This window comes from Ambystoma mexicanum, chromosome 6q (genome assembly GCF_040938575.1).
Source record: "Ambystoma mexicanum isolate Mex_15411 chromosome 6q, UKY_AmexF1_1, whole genome shotgun sequence".
In the NCBI taxonomy this organism is placed as follows: Eukaryota; Metazoa; Chordata; class Amphibia; order Caudata; family Ambystomatidae; genus Ambystoma; species Ambystoma mexicanum.
Genome location: NC_090937.1, coordinates 153,492,237 through 153,514,696, shown reverse-complemented (window position 1 = coordinate 153,514,696; position 22,460 = coordinate 153,492,237). Strand labels below are relative to the sequence as shown.

Sequence of the window (22,460 nt, the reverse complement as noted above, 5' to 3'; positions counted from 1 at the left end):
CCAAAAGATCAGGGTCTAAAGCCCCCTTAGCCACCACTAGCAACGCCTCTGATAAGGCTTATTTGAGAGGAGGGAAAACTAGATTTTGGGGAAGAATAATGAATATAGACATCAGGAGAGCATTCCAAGGTGTATGTACCTTGTTATTTTTATTTTTTATTTATTTATTGGGTATTTATAATGCACCTAGACAGAAAATGGTGTTTCAACGCGCAACAAGACAAAAGAGGGGGGAAGTGGGACAGGGATGAAGATAAACAAAAAAACGGTTCTACTAGGCCTTGTGTCATTCGGCTCTTGCAAGTGCAGTGACAAGAAGCGCGAGGGAGAGGGGAGGGGGAAGCGCCGGTCTGAGTGGCGAGCGTGCAATTGCTGGGGAGGGAGCAAGGGGGAGAGGAAACAAGGGAGAGGGCCCAGGGGGAAGGGCCTATGGGTTAGGCAAGTGCGTGCGGAGGCCAGGTGGACAAGTGCCAGGGGAATGCAGAGAGTGCAAGGGGAGAAGGTCCATGTGCTAAGTGCGAGGAAAAGAGCTGGATGGGTTCAAAAAGGGTGGCGGCCCAGCCAGGCTAGTGCAGGGGGAGGGAGCCCGGAAGGGCAAGTGGAGGTATGGGGCAGGAGGGATCAGGGGAGACCAAGTGCAGGGGTAGACAGATCAAGGGGGCTGCGTGCCCTGTATAAATCAGAAGGAACCAGGCAGCCAGTCGAAATGAGGCATAGGGGGACATTAGCAGCAGGGGAGAGGGAATAGAGGAAGAGAAAAGGAGGGTATTGAGAAGCTATCCGGAACTTAAGGAGATCTGGCTCAAGTCTGAGAGGGGCAGGGAGGACATTCCAGAGGGAGGCAGGCACCTGCGGAAGAGAGAAATCTACCCCTCACTCTCTGCTTGGAAAGGCATTTGATCTGCAGAGAGTTGGAGCTAGAAGACCAAAGGGCTCTAGCCGGGAGGTATTTAGGGAGAGGGAGTTGGATGTAGTGCAGTCTCAGGCCTCATAAAGCCTTGTGGATGATGCACAGGGTCTTGAACTTGATCCTCGCAGCAATCGGGAGCCACTTACATCTCTCATGTCTGTTATGTTGTGACATTTTGTGAAGTGTTTAACTACAATTGTTATTCAGTGGTCGAAGTGTGCGAAAAGAAGTAGTGGAACTATGTTCCCTGTTGGCCTGCACCCACTCCCCACAAACCCCATCGCCATGCCCTCCCCACACCCACGTGCAATCCAAACCCCCAAACACACCTGCTGTTTAAGGGAATGTTCAGTGCAGTGCACTTAAGTGTCAGTTTCAACTTCTTCCTACACTTTTATTTTAAAGCAAAACCATTCCGGAACAGATTCTTTTAAAAATAAAAGTAAAGGGACAGTAAAACTTTTATTTTAAAGTAGAGGAGCACCGCTCCCAGCCGATCCCGCTCACTTCAACCACTGTTATTATTGTTCCCAAGATCTTTGTCTGGGAATTTGGTAACTGAAGTCTGCCCATTACATGATATTTGCACTGGGGGTCAGGGTAAGGAAGGGGCTGTGCTGCAGGGTAAGTCTTGCACAGCACTGCATCTGGCAAGAGTGCTGATTACAATAGGCCGCCCTAACCCCAATCGCTCTACACCCACCCACCCAATCCCAACAGGGTCGAACTACGGCAGAAAATTGTCTCGGGCTCCAATTAAAAAGTGGCCCACAATTGCAATTGTCAATTCATTCCTTGTGTGACAGACTGGTTTATTAGTAACTAAGGGGGAGATTATTTGATCACTTGATGCAAATTGTGCATTTTAAAGAATATGTTTTCAGTTACAATGGTCAAAACTACTAGCCACATGATGAATTAACTCATCAAACTGGGCCACTTTAGCCAAAAAAACGGGCCCACGTTGTCCCAAAAAACAGGCCCACACAAGCTTTTTGCATTTTGGGTTCAGGCATTGCCCTATTGTCCTATATGCCAGTCCGAGCCTGAACTACACTCTCTACCCACCCTACCTCCAATCTCTCTACCCCCACCCACCCACCCTACCAACTCTCTCTACCCCCACCCACCCACCCTACCAACTCTCTCTACTGCCACCATCTCTACACTCCCATCCTCTCTACCCCCAACCACCCACCCTACCACCACTCTCTCTATCCCCACCAACCCTACCCCCACCCACACTCCCCCACTCTCTCTACCCAAACCAAACTACCCTAGGCTCACTCTCTCTACCCCACCCACCTCCTCTCTCTACCCCATCCACCCACCCTACCCTCTTTCTCTATCCCCTCCCAACCTCCCCTTCTCTCTACCGCCACCCACGCACCCTACCCCTTCTAGCTCTCTAGTCCCACCCAACCTATACCCTCTATTCCCTCACTCACCTTACCTCCTCTCTCTACCCCTCTCACCCTTCTTCTCACACTCTCGCTTTATTTCTTACCCTGTCACTCTTGCCCTTTCTTGATCATATTTCCTCTTGCTCATTATCAATGCGACCTTCTTTCAATGGCTTCATCCCTTGGTCTAGTCCCCCTCTCATTCTATTGCACACAAGGGTGTTGTTAGGTCTGAAAAAGATCTGGGGCTACACTAATGTCGAGACTGTCGGGAGTCATGGCTAGTTAGCCTTTTGTGTGTAGCGCCTGAGTTTCTATCCGGGGCTACAACCAAAATACCCCGGTCTATATCCCCCCATCCATCTTTAGCAACATCTCTGCTTGCACGGCTGCACCCCTTATTGCATCCTTCTTTGAAACTTTGCACACTCCTCCTAGCAAAATACAAAGAATATCAGTAAACTCCAAATCTATTGGCATTGCCAATGCTTGTTAATCATCTGCACCTATGTTTCCAAACGTATTAACTGCATGCCCTAGTCTATCTAGTGGCATATGCATCTTTAAATATAAGCCATGACTAGTTGGGGAATGGTGACTACTTAGAGCAAACAATTGTGCATCCAAACCAATTTAATATAACACTAGTGTCCACTCTGTGAGCAGGGCCCAGCTATGACAGGATCAATGTGTATTAGTGTCTGGTTTGACGGTCTCTGCAGCTGCCTTTTGATCCTCAATTTGAAGGGCCACAGTTCATGATGTTGTTTGGAGTGTCCTGGTCTGGAAGGGCAGTAAGATGGCCAAAGCAAGATGGCCAAAATACAGCACTTAAACCACAAAAAGAAGCAATTTTGAATATATGTTATTCAAAACTGCATTTTGCCCTAAAAACAATGCTCTCCGGTGGTGCACCAGAAAAAGTTAGAAAACCATGACTTGCTGTCACCAGCCCTTTCCCAGGCACATCAAAAAGGAATAATGTTGCCAGACTAAAAGGAAAAAGGTACACAAAGTGTCGTGTAACACTCCACTTAAGGGTTTGTGTATTACAGACACATAACAGAGTAAATGAGAGATGCCTGTTTCCTGCACTGGGAGCTTTAGCGACTGACCAGGGCCCACAAAAAATGATAGATGAGCAGGTGAGTGAGGCTAAATGACCTCACTTATCCCAAAAGTCAGCAGGTACAATTTGAAAAGCCAGCAGTAAAAAGCAAAAATGTAGCTGATGTCAAAAAGGGTCATGGGGTCCCATTAATTGAATTCTACCCTTAACCTACTGTCTATATTTACCCGATACATATTGCTGCCAGATGGCATTATCCTGATCTTATGATACAAAATTAACCAGACACCTAAGCCAACAGAAAACTCCCCTCTTATTACAAAGGTAATACATGTGGTGTTACTAGCTTTCAATTATTGTGGTTGGTTTATTAACACACTTTTCACAAAATATGAATTGACAGGAAATGACAAAATCCATATCATATCAAATACATAAGAATACATAATATCAAATACATTATCGATAATTCAGAATGTATGTTAAAACATCATCAAATCGTAGAAAAATGTCATGGAATATACACAGTCAATACAAATAAAAGTTCCATCGTGACAATAGTATACAAGCTAAATAGCATTATATTGCCTATTGCCCAGTAGAAGAAGCAGCAATGGTGAGGTCTGACAACATTTCATATAATTTGTCCAAGAATCGTAATAAGGCTAATAGTAAACCTGTATGGACACCTGTCATCATCCTATCCAATAAAGCTTTGGCAGAGACTATTGACCACTCATGAATATATTTTGTAAAAAACATGTGTCTCAATTCCTTTAATGTAGGGCAAGTGATCAAGAAATGTTGGGGGCGTGGCCAACGGGCTAAGCATGGAGACGTGATCTCTCGGTGCTCCTGGGCCGCCAGCAGTATCCTGATAAAATCCTGCGAAAACTATGAGTGAAAATATAAAACGGCACCTGCCGAAAGAGCGAATCTCCTGCAACAGATCGCTGAAGGAAGAAGGTGAATCGGCAACCAGATCCGGAGAAATCTAATGAAGAAAATACTGCGGCCGGCATCGTAGCGAACCTAAGATGGCCGCCGTGCACCGAGAAGGAGGGGAAAAAGCAGCGCAGACGATCAGCTGCTGAAGCGGGAGGTGAAGAAGTGAAACCAAGCACTTTGGAAGTCAGCAAACACAGAAACACACCGACCCCTTTGCGGCGCTGCAGCATCGCTGAGACGGCCAGCGGGCACCAAAAGGAGGACCCTCCCCCACACCCGGACACCCTCGAGAAGGACGGAGCGAGGCGAGGGAGAGGTGCCGGTGCTCCGACGTGGTGGGACAGAACAACACAGGGTGAAGGCAGATACGTACAAGCCGGCTATCACGCTGTACTCCGCACCCGAGAATCAAACAAAATCGAGGTGACTTCAAGTGGAAGGTGTTTCCCCTGGAGACGAACCATGCTACGGCCTGCCGCACCCTGATCCTGGCAAGACGCAATCAATCGTGGGCGCTCTGTACAATGTTGAGCGCCCGTTGACTGCCAACAACCTTCTGTAACCGAGAAACACCTGACGGTGCAACAACGAACCGTTAAGGAGAAAGGGAAGGGGGGAACGAGCACCGGACACTGAGCCAGGCGGATTAAACAACACGAGGGGAGGGAAGAACCCCCCCCTGCCTGCACCAAGGACTAGGCTGGCATAACCCATGGGCTAACATACCGGGCAGAGGGCTGCCACAGTGAGGGGAGAGGACATGGGAGATCCCACAAACGGGCAGACAGTAGCCACCAAGCAACATCCACAAAACGCTCCAGGAAAGCAGGGGACAAGCTGAGCTAATAAACCCAGGCTGTGGCACGAAGAGTGCAAAGTGGGCCAAACAGGCCCGAAATTGAAAGGCCAGAAACAGGAAGAGGCACAGGGGCAGGAAAAGCAAGAGCTTACATCCAACCCCAACAATGGAGGGGAAGTAATTAGCACCCACCACCAGAGAAAGGACTTAAGCAATCCCCATAAGCAACCCACTGCAACAAGTCTGTCCACAAGGGGACGGGAAGAGTGGACACTTCGGTCCTGTTACCAATCCTACAGACAGAGCCACTCAAGCTGCGCGCGCCGTGCCAAACAAGATTATTCAAGTACAACAGAACCCCAAATAGACAAGAAAGCAAAGGCACTAACGAACAACATTGTTGGGAAACCACGAACACAAAAGCACAGGGTGAACCACACTTGCACTCCGAACCGTGCCAATAAACCCTGTACTTTAAAGCAGCAACGGGCCAACACACAATTGTTGAAATGGGCAAAGAAAGGGCTAAGAAAGCAGCCAATCAAAGCACAATGGAGCAGTATACTACCTCCACCCCAGCTCCGACAGCGGAACCAAACAGGCCTGATGACAATCAAAACCCTGACGAGAATATATCCCTAAGAGACGTGATGAACGCCATCTCCAACTCGCGAGCCTCCATGGAAGTCAAAATGGATGGCATCAGCGCAGAGATCTCCCTGCTGCACCATGATCTCCAGAAGCTCTCGTCACACACCGGAGAAGCTGAGAAACGGATATCTGTTGCGGAAGACGAACTGAGGGGCATGAACCAACAAATGAACAGAGTACTGGCACGTATCAAAGTGCTGGAGCATAGGGTGGAAGAGGGAGAAGGCAGGTCAAGAAGAAACAACATCCGTATTCTTGGCCTGCCAGAAAGACTGAGGGGGCAAGCATGGAGCTTTTCCTGGAGCAGTGGCTTGCAGACTTATTTTCTCCCAAAACCTTATCAAAATTTTTCTCAATAGAAAGAGCGCATCGGGTCCCAACTGGCAAACCACTTCCCGGAGGACAACCGCGGACAGTGATAGCTAAGAGCCTCAATTACAGAGATCGAGACGCAGTGCTACATATGGCCAGGACAAAAGGAGCGATAACATATAATGGCTCCAAGATAGGCTTCTTTCCGGACTTCACCAGAGAAGTGTAGAAGATGAGACAATCCTTCGATCATCTCAAGAGGCGCCTCCAAGCACTGAACTTGAAATACGGTCTACTCTTCCCGGCACAACTAAAAATATTTCATAATGGCAAGACGATACACTTCACAGACCCTAAAGAAGCATGGGCCTGGGCAGAGCGTAAGCTGGAGGGGGACTGGGGCCCGTGGAAACGACCAGAAGCCTGAAGAAATAGACAACGACCCAATCAACCACCAGAAGACCCACCACAACAAAAAATTGAGGCAATCAATGGACAAAGAAAGGAACAAAGTTCCACTGTGCAGAATCAAGTGAAAGCCGCCTGAGAAGCCCACCAAACGGGGGAAAATGCATCTCATAAGGAAGCTGGCAGCCCACGACCCGCCTCAATACAAACCCCCCACAGCACCAAGTGCACACTGCAGTATCCCTAACACCAAAGTGACAAGAAGCATGCATCATCAGTTAGTTTAGTTAAACTTTTGTTCAATGGGTGACAGGTGCTTCAGTTGGGGTTGGAGTATAGGGAGGGGGAGCTGGGAGTTGAACAAGTTATCAGTTGGCACTCGAACCAACACGGCTCGACCGATCACAGCGAACATAATTAGACAACAAGGCATCTCAAATTGGATTCGTAAAAATGATCTCCTATGGAAGCAATGGCTGCCCGCACAAAGAACTGCACCAAAAGAGCAATGAACTCAATAGGGACCAACACTAAGAAACTTACCTTCATGACATGGAACGTGAACGGGCTAGGAACCAGCATCAAGAGAAGGCTAGTTATACAGTATATAAATAGGCATAATCCAGACATAGTGCTACTCACCGAAACGCATTTGGCAGGCACAGTGTGCCAATTCTTCAAGAGAACCAAATATCGGACGGCAATCCATGCAGGTTTCTCCATGGGCTCGAGAGGGGTACTAATACTGATAAACAAAAGAACCCTGATTGATATAACTAATGTAAACCAGGACCCCGGAGGCAGATATGCGTTCATACAAGGCACACTGTGGAACCAATCCATTGCCATATTGGCGGTCTATTCACCCCCAGCACTCATGACAGCCTTAATAGAAGATATTACACCGATCATAGTTAATAATACAGCAGAAACTCTGGTAATAGGTGGAGACTTCAATGAGGTAATGAACGTCAGAGAGGATCGCACACATATAAGGGGAAGAAGCCCAATGATACCAACCAAGCTTGCGACCTTCACGACAGCACTGGGCCTGAAGGATGCTTGGAGAGACCTCAACCCAGCAAAGAGACAATACTTATTCCACTCAGGCGTACATGCGTCACTGTCTAGACTAGACTACTTCTTTCTCCCTGGCGAAAATATACACAAGGTAATGGATGCAACTCTGCACCCCCGTGGGATATCAGACCACTCCCCACTGACGATGATGCTTGAGACAGAAAGACCCCAACACCCGCCGAACTGGCGGCTGAACGCATACTACCTAGGATTTCCAGAACTGACGGAGAAGATCCAGGAAGCGTCTGCAACATACTTCGAATTAAATCAGGACTCAATTAGTGATGTAGGGATAGAATGGGACGCATATAAGGCAACCTTGCGAGGCAAAGTGCTGAGCTGGACGGCTGCACACAAAAAGGCACACAGGCAAGAAGTCGAAGATGCGGAAGCAGAGGTGAAGCACGCAGAGGCGAAATACACAAACACCGGAGCAGCGGAGGACAACACATCCCTACTAGTGGCACAAAAGAAACTGCACAATGTTGCGCTGACCTGTGCAAAACAGGCGCACAGAACCATGAGAGCCAAGCTATATGAGACAGGAGACAAGGCTGGCAAGATGTTAGCATGGCTGGAGAGGAGAGATGAAGGTCACCGCCAAGTGCGCCGCATTGCTATCACAAACACAGAATGGACAACAACTGACCCAGGCATTGCGGAAGCCTTCGCAACATATTATGAGGCGCTATACGCTCCTCTGATGTCCCCGACAGATCCGAGTATACTGGACACAATGAATATCCCAGCACTGACTGCTGCACAGAGTATACGTCTGGAAGCAGACATAACAGAGGAAGAACTGACAGCAGCCATCTCCCAGCTCCACAATGGAAAAGCCCCGGGACCCAATGGCTTCCCGGTGGAAACATGGAAGAAAATTGGTACCGGAGAAATAGCGCCTTACATGCTAAAAATGTTCCTCCATTCAAAAGGGAAAGGAATTCTCCCTCCAGACTTTTGAAAGGCCAATATAGTGGTGATACACAAGGAAGGCAAACCGCCAGATGCATGCAGCTCCTACAGGCCGATCTCACTCATAAACACAGAAGCCAAGATATTGGCGAAAATACTAGCCAACAGACTACAACCAGTGATAAGCTCTCTTGTCCACCCGGACCAGTGTGGCTTTATGCCACAGAGATCCATGCGAATGAACATTCACAGACTCCACACCGCCATTGAAAGGGCACCATCCCTACAAGATTCATTAGCTCTCCTCACTATCGATTTTGAGAAGGCCTTCGGCTCGATACACTGGGAGGCACTATGGCACATAATGGGTAAAATGGGATTTGGCAACCATTTCACAAGCTGGGTCAAACTCCTATATAATGCACCGACAGCTGAGATCAGGGTGAACGGATGGTCCTCACGCAGCATTAAATTGGGTAAAGAAACCAGACAGTGTTGCCCCCTCTCAGCGATACTATTCGCACTAGCAATTGAACCACTGGCGATAATGCTGAGAGAGTCACAGTCCTGGAGGGGGTTTCACTGGGCGCAGGACTGGGAGGATAGAGTGTCCCTGTATGCTGACGATCTACTGATCTATCTAAGTGATCCAGCAGTCTCATGTCCCATGGTCACGAATATATTAAACAGCTTTGGAGCATTTAGTGGACTAAGAGTGAATTACAATAAATCCTTGCTATTCCCGATCAAGAACCCTGATGCAATAGCTATAGATGATTGCCCGTATAAAATTTTAAAAGAACAATTCGGATACCTCGGGATACAGAGCACGACAGATCTCACACAATACGCAGCCAAAAACTTGTATCCGATTAGAGATAGATTTGTGAATGACGTGAAGCACTGGATGACCCTTCCACTCACTCTACTGGAAAGAGCTGCCCTGTTTAAAATGCTGGCCCTACCCCGGATCCTATACATCCTGCAGAACGCACCATTATATATACCAAAAATGGAATTCCGCAAAATAGATGAGACACTCAGGAAACTGCTGTGGAGAGGAGGACACCCTCGAATCGCACTAAAAACCCTGCAACGCTCCGTAGGGCAGGGTGGTATCAGGCTTCCCCATTTACAAACCTATTACTGGGGATCCCAGATGTCAGTGGTAAATGACACCCTACATAATGACCCAGCATTACCACACATCAGAGCAGACAGCCAGAGGGAACAGGGGATTACTCCACTAGAGAGTCTCTACCAAAGGAAAACACGACCAGCCCCGAGCACAACAATCGGCCAAAGAACACAGATCTGGATAGATGCACACAGACACTTGGGATGGGAAGGTCACACTCAAACAACCCCTGTGGTGCAAAAGGCACCTACCAGAGCTTAGGGAACTCACCAAATGGGCAACCTGGGAAGCAGCCGGGATAGGAAAACTGGAAGACATGATACAGCAGGGGGAAATAATAACATTCCAAGATCTATGCGACAAATACAACCTAGCAGCCACAGAACATTTTCACTATAGATAGATGAGACACACACTCCTCACAAGCGAGATAGACTTCCATAGCGTGCCAGAGTGCACTCCGTTTGAGAGGAACATAGTCATGGAGCGAATTGACATAAAAATAACCTCTACAATGTATAATGCGATTACCTCATTCGCCACAATAGAACTCACAAATCTTAAAGAGAAATGGGAAAGAGATGTGGGCCCAATACAGCCAGAGGACTGGACCACTGCACTCATGTTCCCCAGAGAAGCAGCAATATCGGCCAGAATCAGACTGGTCCAACTAAAGATCCTACACAGGGTATATTACCCAAGGGAGTCCCTACACCGGTGGGGGAGAGCGACAGATCCCAACTGTTTACGATGCCACCGAATGAGAGGAACATTCTTCCATATCCTATGGGAATGCCCACAAATCCAAAACTTTTGGCAGAAATGCTGTGATAGGCTCTCAACATTAATTGGACGAGTGATTCCAATAGTAAACTCCTAATATTGGGGATAGACGCAGCCATAGAGATATCCCGATTTGAGAAGCTTATGCTTGCAACAGCCACATGGCTTGCCAAAAGGAATCTGGCCCAGCTATGGGGCTCCGCCTCGACTCCACAATACGAGCGATGGGTAACAGATGTTGACATGTGTGTCCCAATGGAGACAAGAGTGTATACCACCAGGGGATGCCCAGGGAAAGCGAGTAAGATATGGCAAAGATGGGAGGACAACTGAAGACGACGAGGAAAGAGTGGGACGCCTGATGAACTGATGTAATCTTAATGAACCAGGCGACTGATAGGAACCCATAGACTTAATATGCCAAACATGTTATTTTATATGTGAGAGAGCCGATCATCGAAAACGTGTGAATATCTGTGGGATTGACCGTGTCAACTAAGTTTTAGTTTCTTATGTCTTGTTTGTATTTTTATAAAATAATAAAATTTGTTATAAAAAAAGAAATAAAAAAAAGAAATGTTTTACATTCTTCTGATTAGTAGCTGAGTTGCAAAGTCTAAAATTACAGTGAGATCTGGCTAGGTCAATTCGGGGACCCAAGTCTTCAAGGGTTGGAGCAATATTAAAGCGGACGCGCATATTTTGCAGTCTTTGGGCAGGGAATTTAATTACGCATTTTGGATAGTCATCTCTATGCCAATGAGGAGTAGCATATTCTTTCAAAAGTGTCAAATTTGAAAATTGATCCTGCGTATGACACCAATCTCTATGGAATAGCTTGGCTTTAATCAATATTGGATTGGTAGCAAGCGTATCCTTTTCATACCCCAAATGCTTAGGTAAATGGAATTTGATGTCAGCAAAATTGTTCTAGGCTGGAATGGATATTCTTTGTAGACTCAAATTAAGATGCTCAAATAAGGAATTTGCCTGGGGAGGTAGAATTTTTGCTAGAGCTGGGGTGCATATCTGACTCTCTGCACCACCTCTTGATTTTGGCGCCCTTTAGGTTTGGCTTGGACCAATGCTAGTTTTCTGCTTGGACCTCTGTGTCTACTTCCTGCTTCTCTCTAACCCAAACCCCCCGACCCCCACCCCTGCATCTCAAAGCTTCCCCTGCCTCCTATGTTCTCCTCCTCACTCTATCTGTATTTCTATCCTCCAACCATTGGTGTTGCTAGGTCTGGAAAAGATCCGGGGCTATGTTAGTGTCGGAATTGTCAGGACTCATGGCTAGCTAGCCTTTTGGTTGTAGTCCCTGAGCTTCTATCAGGGGCTACAACCAAAAGACCCAGGGCTACCGCCCCTCTGCCCCCCCAGCAACGCCTCTGCCTCCATCCACCTCCTGTTCGAACGCCCTCCATCTTGCACTGCCCCAGCTCTGTCCTCTCTCTTACTGTCTCTCCCTCCTCCTTTCTGGCTCGCTGCCTATACCTGCTCTACTTCTACCTGCTTTCAAACATTCTCACTTTGGGCGTACCTCTGCTCCCTTTTGATCCATGCTCATGATGGGTCTGACCGGTGACACTTGAGTCCTATTGGGGTGGAGGCCCTAGATTTAATGGTGGACCCTGGGCCCTCTCTCTGCCCTGGTGTCTTCACTAATGTGTGGGGTGGTTCTCGGGGCTTTCTGGCTCTGCCTGAAAGGCGCCCTCTTGGAATCAGTTGGCCCCCTTTTTCCACCATGGTACGACCTGGTGAGGGCGAGGGTCTCGGTGCTCCCAAAATCAATGCCTCTAGTTTCTCTGTCTGGCAATGGCTTCCCCATTTGGCAATGCTGAAGCGACTGCCCAGTAAAACTGCTATTGCGTCCTCTATCTGACTGAAGTGCTGCACTCACTTGCAGTCTTTCCCTCAAGAATCATGTGTTATGATTGTAGTCTGGGCTACTAGAGTATCGTTGTTGCTCGTCATAGCCTGAATCAGTCACATTGGCAATGATTGGCTGGATGTAGGTGTCTGGGGGGGAGGTGTGGATGGGTGAGAGACCCTGGGTGTCCTCAATATGCACCTCTGCATTAGCAAGCAGCTTTCCCTGCTATCCTGAGTCCCTTTCACCACATTCCGCAATCTCTCATCTTCGACTTCATCAAACAGCACTTTTTTGTTATATAGAACTCATAGTGATATTCTCGGGCCTTTGTTATGCTCTAGATCAGTGGTCTGCAAACTGTGGCCTTCCAGATGTTTTGGACTACGACTCCCATGATCCCTCGAATTGACGATACTGGCTAAGACTGGTGTGATTTGTAGTGCAAAACATCTGGAGAGACATAGGTTGCAGATGCCTGCTCTAGATAATAGGTGTTATTATTACCTAACCTAATTATTCTCTTTCCTGTTCCTCAGAAAGCGTGTCTTCGATCCTGGCCGGGAGCTTACGTAAATATCCCGTCAGTGGTAAGATGGGTCGTATTTTACAGGCTAAAATCACATCTCAAAGCCATAGTCCAATGGCAGACATTCATCAATTTGAACACACCGTTGCCACTTGAAGAACCACCAAACATGAACCCGTACCATTATACCACGTGTGGTACCAAAGGCATAAGTTAGTGGGAAATACTTCTCAGAGCAGTCACTAGGTAAAGTAAGGAACCGCAAAATATCACACTGATTCTCACAAGCACACTTAACAGCAGGGAGGGAGATATTGTTCTGATCTCCTGATACAATAATAACATGAAACATGTCCCAATACAGGGAAAACCACCCCCCCCCCAGATAATTCTTGGATCACACTACTCCACAATGTTTCCTTTCGATCCCTCGGGTGAAAGGGCTCTTTAAGCCTCTGCGTGTTAATGGGAGGCACTGGATTGTGTGTCTCCACGAAGAACAACTCCAGTGACTGTAGACAGAGTCCACTTAACACTGCAAGTGCACAGCCCCTCCTCACCCTCATTCAAATACGTCATCCGATCCGACAACATGTCTACTAGCCGACACTTCTTCAAGCAATGTGAACGTCAAGCACATTTTGGGCCCTCGGGCTACTAAACACACCGTTCGGACGCAGACAACGTGTCTGCCTAAACCACTGTTTAACAGCTTCCTCAGACCCAGACAATTTGCCACTGTAATTAGGCGTACATAAAGCAGGTGTTTAATTAAAAAAAATTCAGATGCTGAGTTTTCTTTGCTAAATGTGCAACGTGCTTGCCTTCGCCTTAATAAGAAATACAAATAGTTTAGCAGTTTAAAGTAAATGGCAGATTAATGTATGCCCCCTCCCCCCAATTGAGAGGGAATATAGGCAGTGGGAGACTCATAAAGAATCCTGGGATCTGGGGGCGCGGGGCCAGGCTGATCCCAATGCATGGCCCTCACAGGAAGTTGGAAGCATGTCCTACTTGGGCACGTTTCAGAACAGTAGCACACACTGGCGGAAAGACGACTTTTCCGGGCACTGGCCTCTCATTGGCCCTTCTCCAAGTCCTCACAAATTCTGGTGACAGCTACCGTTTCTGTTGTTTTCTGTGGTTTTTAGACCCCAGGCAACTCTTCCTCTACACCGAAAAGTACATGACCCCCAGAGCCTTACCACGTCACTTAAGGTAAGGACTCCCCGTCACCTCCCTCCCCTCATCTGCCATGTCCTGGTCCTCGTTGCACAACGTGAACAATGCAGCTATTTGGAAGCGAGAAAGAGGGGGAAGGAGAACGAGAGAGAGACAGCGCTTGGCAGAGGCACAGTGTTAGAGGTGTGGGGAGGGCCGGGACGTGCTTTGCTGCGACTTTTAATGCCTTGCGATGCTGTTTGATAGTTTGTCGCGCCTTTTCGAGCCTGACTTTACCACACTGAGCCTGGCTGTGTGTGGTATCTGACTGCGCAACTCACTAACGTATTTCCTATTCTACGTCCCACTGCGTGCTGTGCATATCGACTAGCCCCTCACCCACTGCAGGTGAACACCCCCGGGAACCGTCCATCCCCTGCACACACCACCACCCTCCAAACTCTGCACCCCTCTCACCGGCTTGCCACAGTCCTCCAGCAATCCTTGGCTCTCAAGGACACCTCAATCTGGGGGCCCCCTTCCCAATACACCTACTCGAGGATCCCACTTCCCAGCACGCAGAAAGCACACCAGCACTCATTAGCACTCCAGGTCCCACCTCTCGCCTCTCCTCCCAATAACTTCCCCCACAACCTTTCGCACAGGACCTAGTGCCAAGAGGCCTCCCAAAGGGCAGAAGTTGTGCTACACAAGCCCACGTAACATTACATATCACAATTCCGAACAACACAGTTATAACGCCATGTCTTCAAAAAAATACACCTGACTGATGCCGCTGAATACTTGCAAACTATCATGTCTGCACAGGAATCGGATTTGACGCTACATCATGTTTAGCAAGCCGCATACTGGATTTGAGTGTTTCATTTGCAACCTATGTGTGTGCCCTGAGAGAACAAACATGCAATTGCAACCTCACCTCGTTGTGCCAGGGTCAGGAGCCAGAAGCTGAGTAAAATGCAGCAGTGAAGAGCTGGGGGCCTGAGGTCCATTGCTTGCAAGCAGTTAAACCCTCTGGGGAAATGAAGAGCCTTGGCGCGCAGGAGACCGCGCGAGTGCGTCACGGCGGCCCGCTCCCGCCGCCCGCCAGGCACTGTACTTAGCGCGCGCTTGCACGATGAACCGCAGAGGAGAGAGAAACCAGCAGTGGCAAGTTGCTCCTCCACCGAGTAATCCACAAAGCTACCATGTGGGCGAGCGTCCTGCGGCTCTCGGATCCTACTCTGAATAGTTCCCCAAACCGACCAGAGCGTCAGAAGTCCTGTACATCCATCCCTTTAAATGGAAAAAAAGTGCAGATCCTCACCAAGCTGCAGAGCCGGACATTCCGGCGCAGTGCATTCGGCGCCGGCCGTTTCGGCGCGGCACCTTGGGCACAGGTCCCTTTTAGGCACGCCCTGTTGTGCGCCGGTAATGCCCAGTGAGATTACATTATGTGCCAAGGATCACCTACTTTGGCAAAGCAGTGTATCTGAGATCCTTTGACACAAACTTCCAGTTCGTTGATATGCGTTGTGTTTGACTATCTCTATTAAATGGAATGTTATGTTTTGCATATCAAGCTAGCACATATCATAGTTGTAATCTCAGCTTTAGAAGCAGAGTTTTACTGTGTCTCGCTTTCATTGCCTAATAAGACATTCGGTAGGTAACTGGAGCTGTGTGCGAGTTTTCAGTCGAAAATGTTCCATCACAACTCCAATTGCTTAACCATTTACATATTAGACGAGGCACTGCTAATAATAAAGACACATCTTTATTAATAAAGAAACATCTTAAAATGTAATCTCCCAGGCTTTCTAAATCAATCCCTGCTCCGTCAAAGGACACCAATGGTAACAGGTGAAGCCCACTTAGTGAAACAGGGTTCTGCGCCTGGTGTGCTGAGAGCGCAGTAGATGCCCGTTTGCCTCTCCTTTCGTTCTGCAGGGTGGGCACTGAAGGAGACATGATGGGCACTGCAGAGAGGAGGAGGGAAAGGGCGCTGCTTTCCCCGGCAAAGATTGCAGAAGTTTTAGTCCTTTAAATTGCTATAAACCGAAATTAAAAGCTTTCATTTTCACCTAGTGGAGTACTGGTACTCTCTGTCAGGCGCTGAGAAGCGCAGGTACTCAAATACTCCAAAATAAAAAGTGCAGGTACTGACACCTTGATAGGAATGGCCAATTCAAAGCACCATCCCTAATACCAGAAATTCCAATCCAAGACATTTGTGCAGAGAAAACACAGTATCAAGAGCCACATTTTCTTCAGGATTTGGGGATGAACTCGTGAGAGTGCCAAGGGTCTGCCAAAATGGCAGTGTCGCGTTATACCACACCACTTTACAATACCTGGCATTATATTTATCTGTGTACTCCTGCAGTCATGTCAGAGGACACACTTATGTTTTTGTCATTATGCCACTGAAGATGCGCATATAGTACAGTGAGAGTGTTTATGACTTCAGAAGGAAGTCCAATGGAGTTACAGATGGTAAAGAAAATCTGTTGAGTTCTACTTCTTTCTTTACTTTTTTGTGTGTTATACGTTTGTCATAGTTTTGTTTGCCATTGCCATAAGCCCATGAATATATACAAAGAAATATGGATAATTACAAGCTGCATACGTTTTAATAACAAAGTGATGTGTCCAATGTATACAGATATATAGGGCAACAATGGTCTAGCACTCCAGGCAATAAACACCGGTTGTTGTATGGCAGCAAATAGTAACATGTTTAATATAACCCAGTACCAAAGTGGTATTTGCATGTTTACAAATATAGCACAAAACAAATTCCTCGAGCTCAATTACAAAATTACAATTAGCGCCTTGATGACCCTGGGCTTAGTGCGCTATACAAATGCCAACATTAAATAAATAAAGAAATGAACTAGCTAACAACCCTATCTTCAAACCGTATAAACAGGACCATTTGTACTCACAGTGCAGTACAGAAAATCAAGAATGATTCCATAAATATGTCCAACTATTGGCACATATGCCACAGCATTGGTCTCAGTCTTACATACAGTATTAAAGTGAGACATAGCAGCACAGTAATTTAACATAAAATGATGATAATTGCATCACGTTTGCTTAGCAGCCCAATAGCAAAATATTTGTGATGATGGCAACTTACTTAATCCTAAAACAATGCCAGAGTAAAACAGGAGGATTTCCCTTGCTTGTATGTTTATGTTGGAGCCCCAAATCGACCGAGAACTCGTAAAGTCTTGCTCACTGTTGCTCCATCAAGGAATACCCTAATCACTTCTGCCATGCTGATTTTTCGCATCACGTACATGTTTTTTTTAAACTACTGTATTCAGTTTAGCAACATACAGACATATTATGACTTAAGTTCCACATCTACAATTTAATCATACTAAATCCAATATATATAAAAATATAAATAGTTCCACACCCCCACACCCCCATTACCACAATCAGAGATACAAAATTGAAACAAAGGAACGGGGAAGAGAGAGAAGGGGAAAAAATAAAAAGCGTTCCCTTGATGGTTTATAAATGGGGCAAAGCAATAAGAAAGGGATTATTGTTTCATCATGCAATGGGCAGAGTTGCCACTTCACAGATCTGTGCCCCTCCAGCTTGCTGCAAAAACTTGGATTGGAAAAGTCCCCACCCGGAGTTTTAACAGCTGGGCCTGATCCTTTGTATCCAATCTGTCTGGATGATTTCCAAAGCCCGTTGAGCTTTTTACCTCAAGGTAATCTTTAATAAGCGGGTGCCATCCCTGATAGACCAAACCTCTCACATTGGCCACTCCTTGTAAGGCTTTTGCAGTAAGGATTTTGCATGCATGCCATAGCAGCAAGGATTGCCCCACACCTCTGAGAGTCGCAGAGTTCATAGCATAGATTTAATATATGTAAACCATGCTTGTTGCCCACACCTGCTATTGAAAAAAGATCTTTAAGAGAATAGGGTACGTATGAGAACATATTCAAGAATTTTTTTTTTCTTTTTTGTGTTTTCCTTATCCTTCTTTGTTTATGTGAAGTATTATATGATATTATACATGATATTTGTAGTTTGATGTTTTTCTTATTTCGCTTTTTTTAAACCCTTTTTAATTTGTAAATTGATAAAAATTGCGAAATTGTGTACATGTAATCTATAGAATGAACCGAATGAACTAAATATTACAAAGATGTAAAGATGTTTATTGGATGTAATTTTTATGAACGATGCTATAATTTTGTAAAGATGCGTATGCATCAAAAACAAAATTTTGATCAATAAACTTTTAAAAAAAAAACATATTCAAGAAATCTGTTGTGTTGTTCATTTTATTTAATCTTATCCTTGTGCTAACACGTGTTTCGAGCTCTGCGCCTTTCTTCAGGTATTATTTGAACATTGTTCAATAATAGCGAATGTTAGCACATGTGCATTTAAAAACAAAAGTTGATTAAGCTTGAAACACATGTTGGCACACGTATATGATTAAATTAAATTAACAACACACCAGATCTACAGATCTTTTGGATATGTTCTCATATGGTTGATAGTTGGTTTAATCAGAAACCCAAGATACCTTATTCTTTTGCATAAAATGTACATTGAGGTGTGTAGAGAAGTGTCTCATTTCTGGTTTTGGTGCATTTGCGTGGCATAGCCACCAACATATCACCAAAACCATTGCTACACAGAAAAGAGGGAGAGTATAGGAGTGCCAGAAAGTTGACTTTGTGGTTGGCATGACAACTAAAATGCTGTGGCATAACTGACCAATACACTAAATGTTATTCCTTGTTCTTTTACACCCATGCAATGTCATCGTGGCTTGTTTAACTAATTTTCTCCCAATTAAACTACTATCTCACGTCCCATGTCAGTGTCACTTTAAAAGGCAAGGCTACACAGTTTCAATCACAGCACTACCTGTCTGCGTGCAGGGTTATTAGATTGGGCTCCTCAAAACCATGTGTGTCGGAAATCAGGAGTGTGTGTACATTTTTGAGCTATTATGGGCTGCCTTAGGTGCAGATCTATCTAAAAATTAACAGGGTAATTCATAGAATTCAGCGCACAAGTAGCGCACGCGGCTGGCGCACAGCGTGCGCGTGCGATAGTCTGCGCCAGCCGCGTGCGCCAAAACCGAATCCGGCGCACAGCGTATTCATGGATTTTAGGCTCCCAAACCAGCCGTGGCGCAGAGTATCGCAGCGACCCTGCAGCAGCGCCAGTAACGCCCCCAAGAACGCCCTCGCGCAAGGAAAAGCCATCAAAATCGCTAAATCATCGCAAAGGGCTGCGCTAACCCTGGACCAGTTTACAGGGCTGCCAAACAAGGAACGCAAAGCGGGTAACGTGCATATCAGGGGTACGCGTGAAGTTATACACGCGATTAGCCAGGGTACGTGTATTACAGGGGTACGCGGGAAGTATAACACGCGATTAGCCAGGGTACGTGTATTACAGGGGTATGCGGTAAGTTTAACATGCGATTAGCCAGGGTACGTGTATTACAGGGGTACGCGGGAAGTTTAACACGCGATTAGCCAGGGTACGTGTATTACAGGGGTATGCGGGAAGTTTAACATGCGATTAGCCAGGGTACGTGTATTACAGGGGTACGCGGGAAGTTTAACACGCGATTAGCCAGGGTACGTGTATTACAGGGGTACGCGGGAAGTTTAACACGCGATTAGCCAGGGTACGTGTATTACAGGGTTATGCGGGAAGTTTAACACGCGATTAGCCAGGGTACGTGTATTACAGGGGTATGCGGGAAGTTTAACATGCGATTAGCCAGGGTACGTGTATTACAGGGGTACGCGGGAAGTTTAACACGCGATTAGCCAGGGTACGTGTATTACAGGGGTACGCGGGAAGTTTAACACGCGATTGGGCAGGGTACGTGTATTACAGGGGTATGCGGGAAGTTTAACACGCGATTAGCCAGGGTACGTGTATTACAGGGGTGCGCAGGAATTATCACACGCGATTTGGCTGGGTACGTGTATTACAGGGGTGCGTGGGAATCATCACACGCGATTTGGCTGGGTACGTGTATTACAGGGGTGCGTGGGAAGTCACACGCGATTAGGCTGGGTGGGTCCTCACAGGTGTTCCCTGTACACCCTCCACGGCCCCTGCAGGCAGCCTACAAAACAGGGGACTACCCTGCACACCTGCTCATGTCCCCCTGCACCCCCACCCCCCAGCAGTGCAGGGGCAGCCTCCACCAGGCCCCCACCCATGCCTCCCACCACCCCCAACCCCCAGCAGTGCAGGGGCAGCCTCCACCAGGCCCCCACCCATGCCTCCCACCACCCCCAACCCCCAGCAGTGCAGGGGCAGCCTCCACCAGGCCCCCACCCATGTCTCCCACCACCCACACCCCCCCGCCACCAGGGGCAGCCTCCACCAGGCCCACACCCATGCCTCCCACCACCCCCAACCCCCAGCAGTGCAGGGGCAGCCTCCACCAGGCCCCCACCCATGCCTCCCACCACCCCCAACCCCCAGCAGTGCAGGGGCAGCCTCCACCAGGCCCCCACCCATTTCTCCCACCACCCCCACCCCCCCGCCACCAGGGGCACCCTCCACCAGGCCCCCACCCATGTCTCCCACCACCCCCAACCCCCAGCAGTGCACGGGCAGCCTCCACCAGGCCCCCACCCATGTCTCCCACCACCCCCACCCCCCCGCCACCAGGGGCAGCCTCCACCAGGCCCCCACCCATGCCTCCCACCACCCCCAACCCCCAGCAGTGCAGGGGCAGCCTCCACCAGGCCCCCACCCATGTCTCCCACCACCCCCACCCCCCCGCCACCAGGGGCAGCCTCCACCAGGCCCCCACCCATGCCTCCCACCACCCCCAACCCCCAGCAGTGCACGGGCAGCCTCCACCAGGCCCCCACCCATGTCTCCCACCACCCCCACCCCCCCGCCACCAGGGGCACCCTCCACCAGGCCCCCACCCATGTCTCCCACCACCCCCAACCCCCAGCAGTGCAGGGGCAGCCTCCACCAGGCCCCCACCCATGTCTCCCACCACCCCCACCCCCCCGCCACCAGGGGCAGCCTCCACCAGGCCCCCACCCATGCCTCCCACCACCCCCACCCCCCCGCCACCAGGGGCACTCTCCACCAGGCCCCCACCCATGTCTCCCACCACCCCCACCCCCCCCCGCCACCAGGGGCAGCCTCCACCAGGCCCCCACCCATGTCTCCCACCACCCCCACCCCCCCGCCACCAGGGGCAGCCTCCACCAGGCCCCCACCCATGCCTCCCACCACCCCCACCCCCCCGCCACCAGGGGCACTCTCCACCAGGCCCCCACCCATGTCTCCCACCACCCCCACCCCCCCCCCGCCACCAGGGGCACTCTCCACCAGGCCCCCACCCATGTCTCCCACCACCCCCACCCCCCCGCCACCAGGGGCAGCCTCCACCAGGCCCCCACCCATGCCTCCCACCACCCCCAACCCCCAGCAGTGCAGGGGCAGCCTCCACCAGGCCCCCACCCATGCCTCCCACCACCCCCAACCCCCAGCAGTGCAGGGGCAGCCTCCACCAGGCCCCCACCCATTTCTCCCACCACCCCCACCCCCCCGCCACCAGGGGCACCCTCCACCAGGCCCCCACCCATGTCTCCCACCACCCCCAACCCCCAGCAGTGCACGGGCAGCCTCCACCAGGCCCCCACCCATGTCTCCCACCACCCCCACCCCCCCGCCACCAGGGGCAGCCTCCACCAGGCCCCCACCCATGCCTCCCACCACCCCCAACCCCCAGCAGTGCAGGGGCAGCCTCCACCAGGCCCCCACCCATGTCTCCCACCACCCCCACCCCCCCGCCACCAGGGGCAGCCTCCACCAGGCCCCCACCCATGCCTCCCACCACCCCCAACCCCCAGCAGTGCACGGGCAGCCTCCACCAGGCCCCCACCCATGTCTCCCACCACCCCCACCCCCTGCCACCAGGGGCAGCCTCCACCAGGCCCACACCCATGCCTCCCACCACCCCCAACCCCCAGCAGTGCACGGGCAGCCTCCACCAGGCCCCCACCCATGTCTCCCACCACCCCCACCCCCCCGCCACCAGGGGCAGCCTCCACCAGGCCCACACCCATGCCTCCCACCACCCCCAACCCCCAGCAGTGCAGGGGCAGCCTCCACCAGGCCCCCACCCATGCCTCCCACCACCCCCAACCCCCAGCAGTGCAGGGGCAGTCTCCACCAGGCCCCCACCCATGCCTCCCACCACCCCCAACCCCCAGCAGTGCAGGGGCAGCCTCCACCAGGCCCCCACCCATGTCTACCACCACCCCCACCCCCCCGCCACCAGGGGCAGCCTCCACCAGGCCCCCACCCATGCCTCCCACCACCCCCAACCCCCAGCAGTGCACGGGCAGCCTCCACCAGGCCCCCACCCATGTCTCCCACCACCCCCACCCCCCCGCCACCAGGGGCACCCTCCACCAGGCCCCCACCCATGTCTCC

At 49.6% G+C, this 22,460-nt stretch overlaps 1 protein-coding gene across 1 annotated transcript in view; it reads right to left on the bottom strand.

The window, feature by feature from the left end:
* The window catches only part of LOC138515463 (uncharacterized), a 71,264-nt gene extending 56,002 nt beyond the window's left edge, over positions 1 to 15,262 (bottom strand). The window contains exon 1 of the mRNA XM_069630290.1: positions 14,917 to 15,262. Coding sequence (XP_069486391.1) covers positions 14,917 to 14,989 — 73 coding nt within the window. The 5' untranslated portion in view covers positions 14,990 to 15,262. The remainder of the gene's footprint in view (positions 1 to 14,916) is intronic.
* Between the last annotated feature and the right edge of the window lie 7,198 nt (positions 15,263 to 22,460).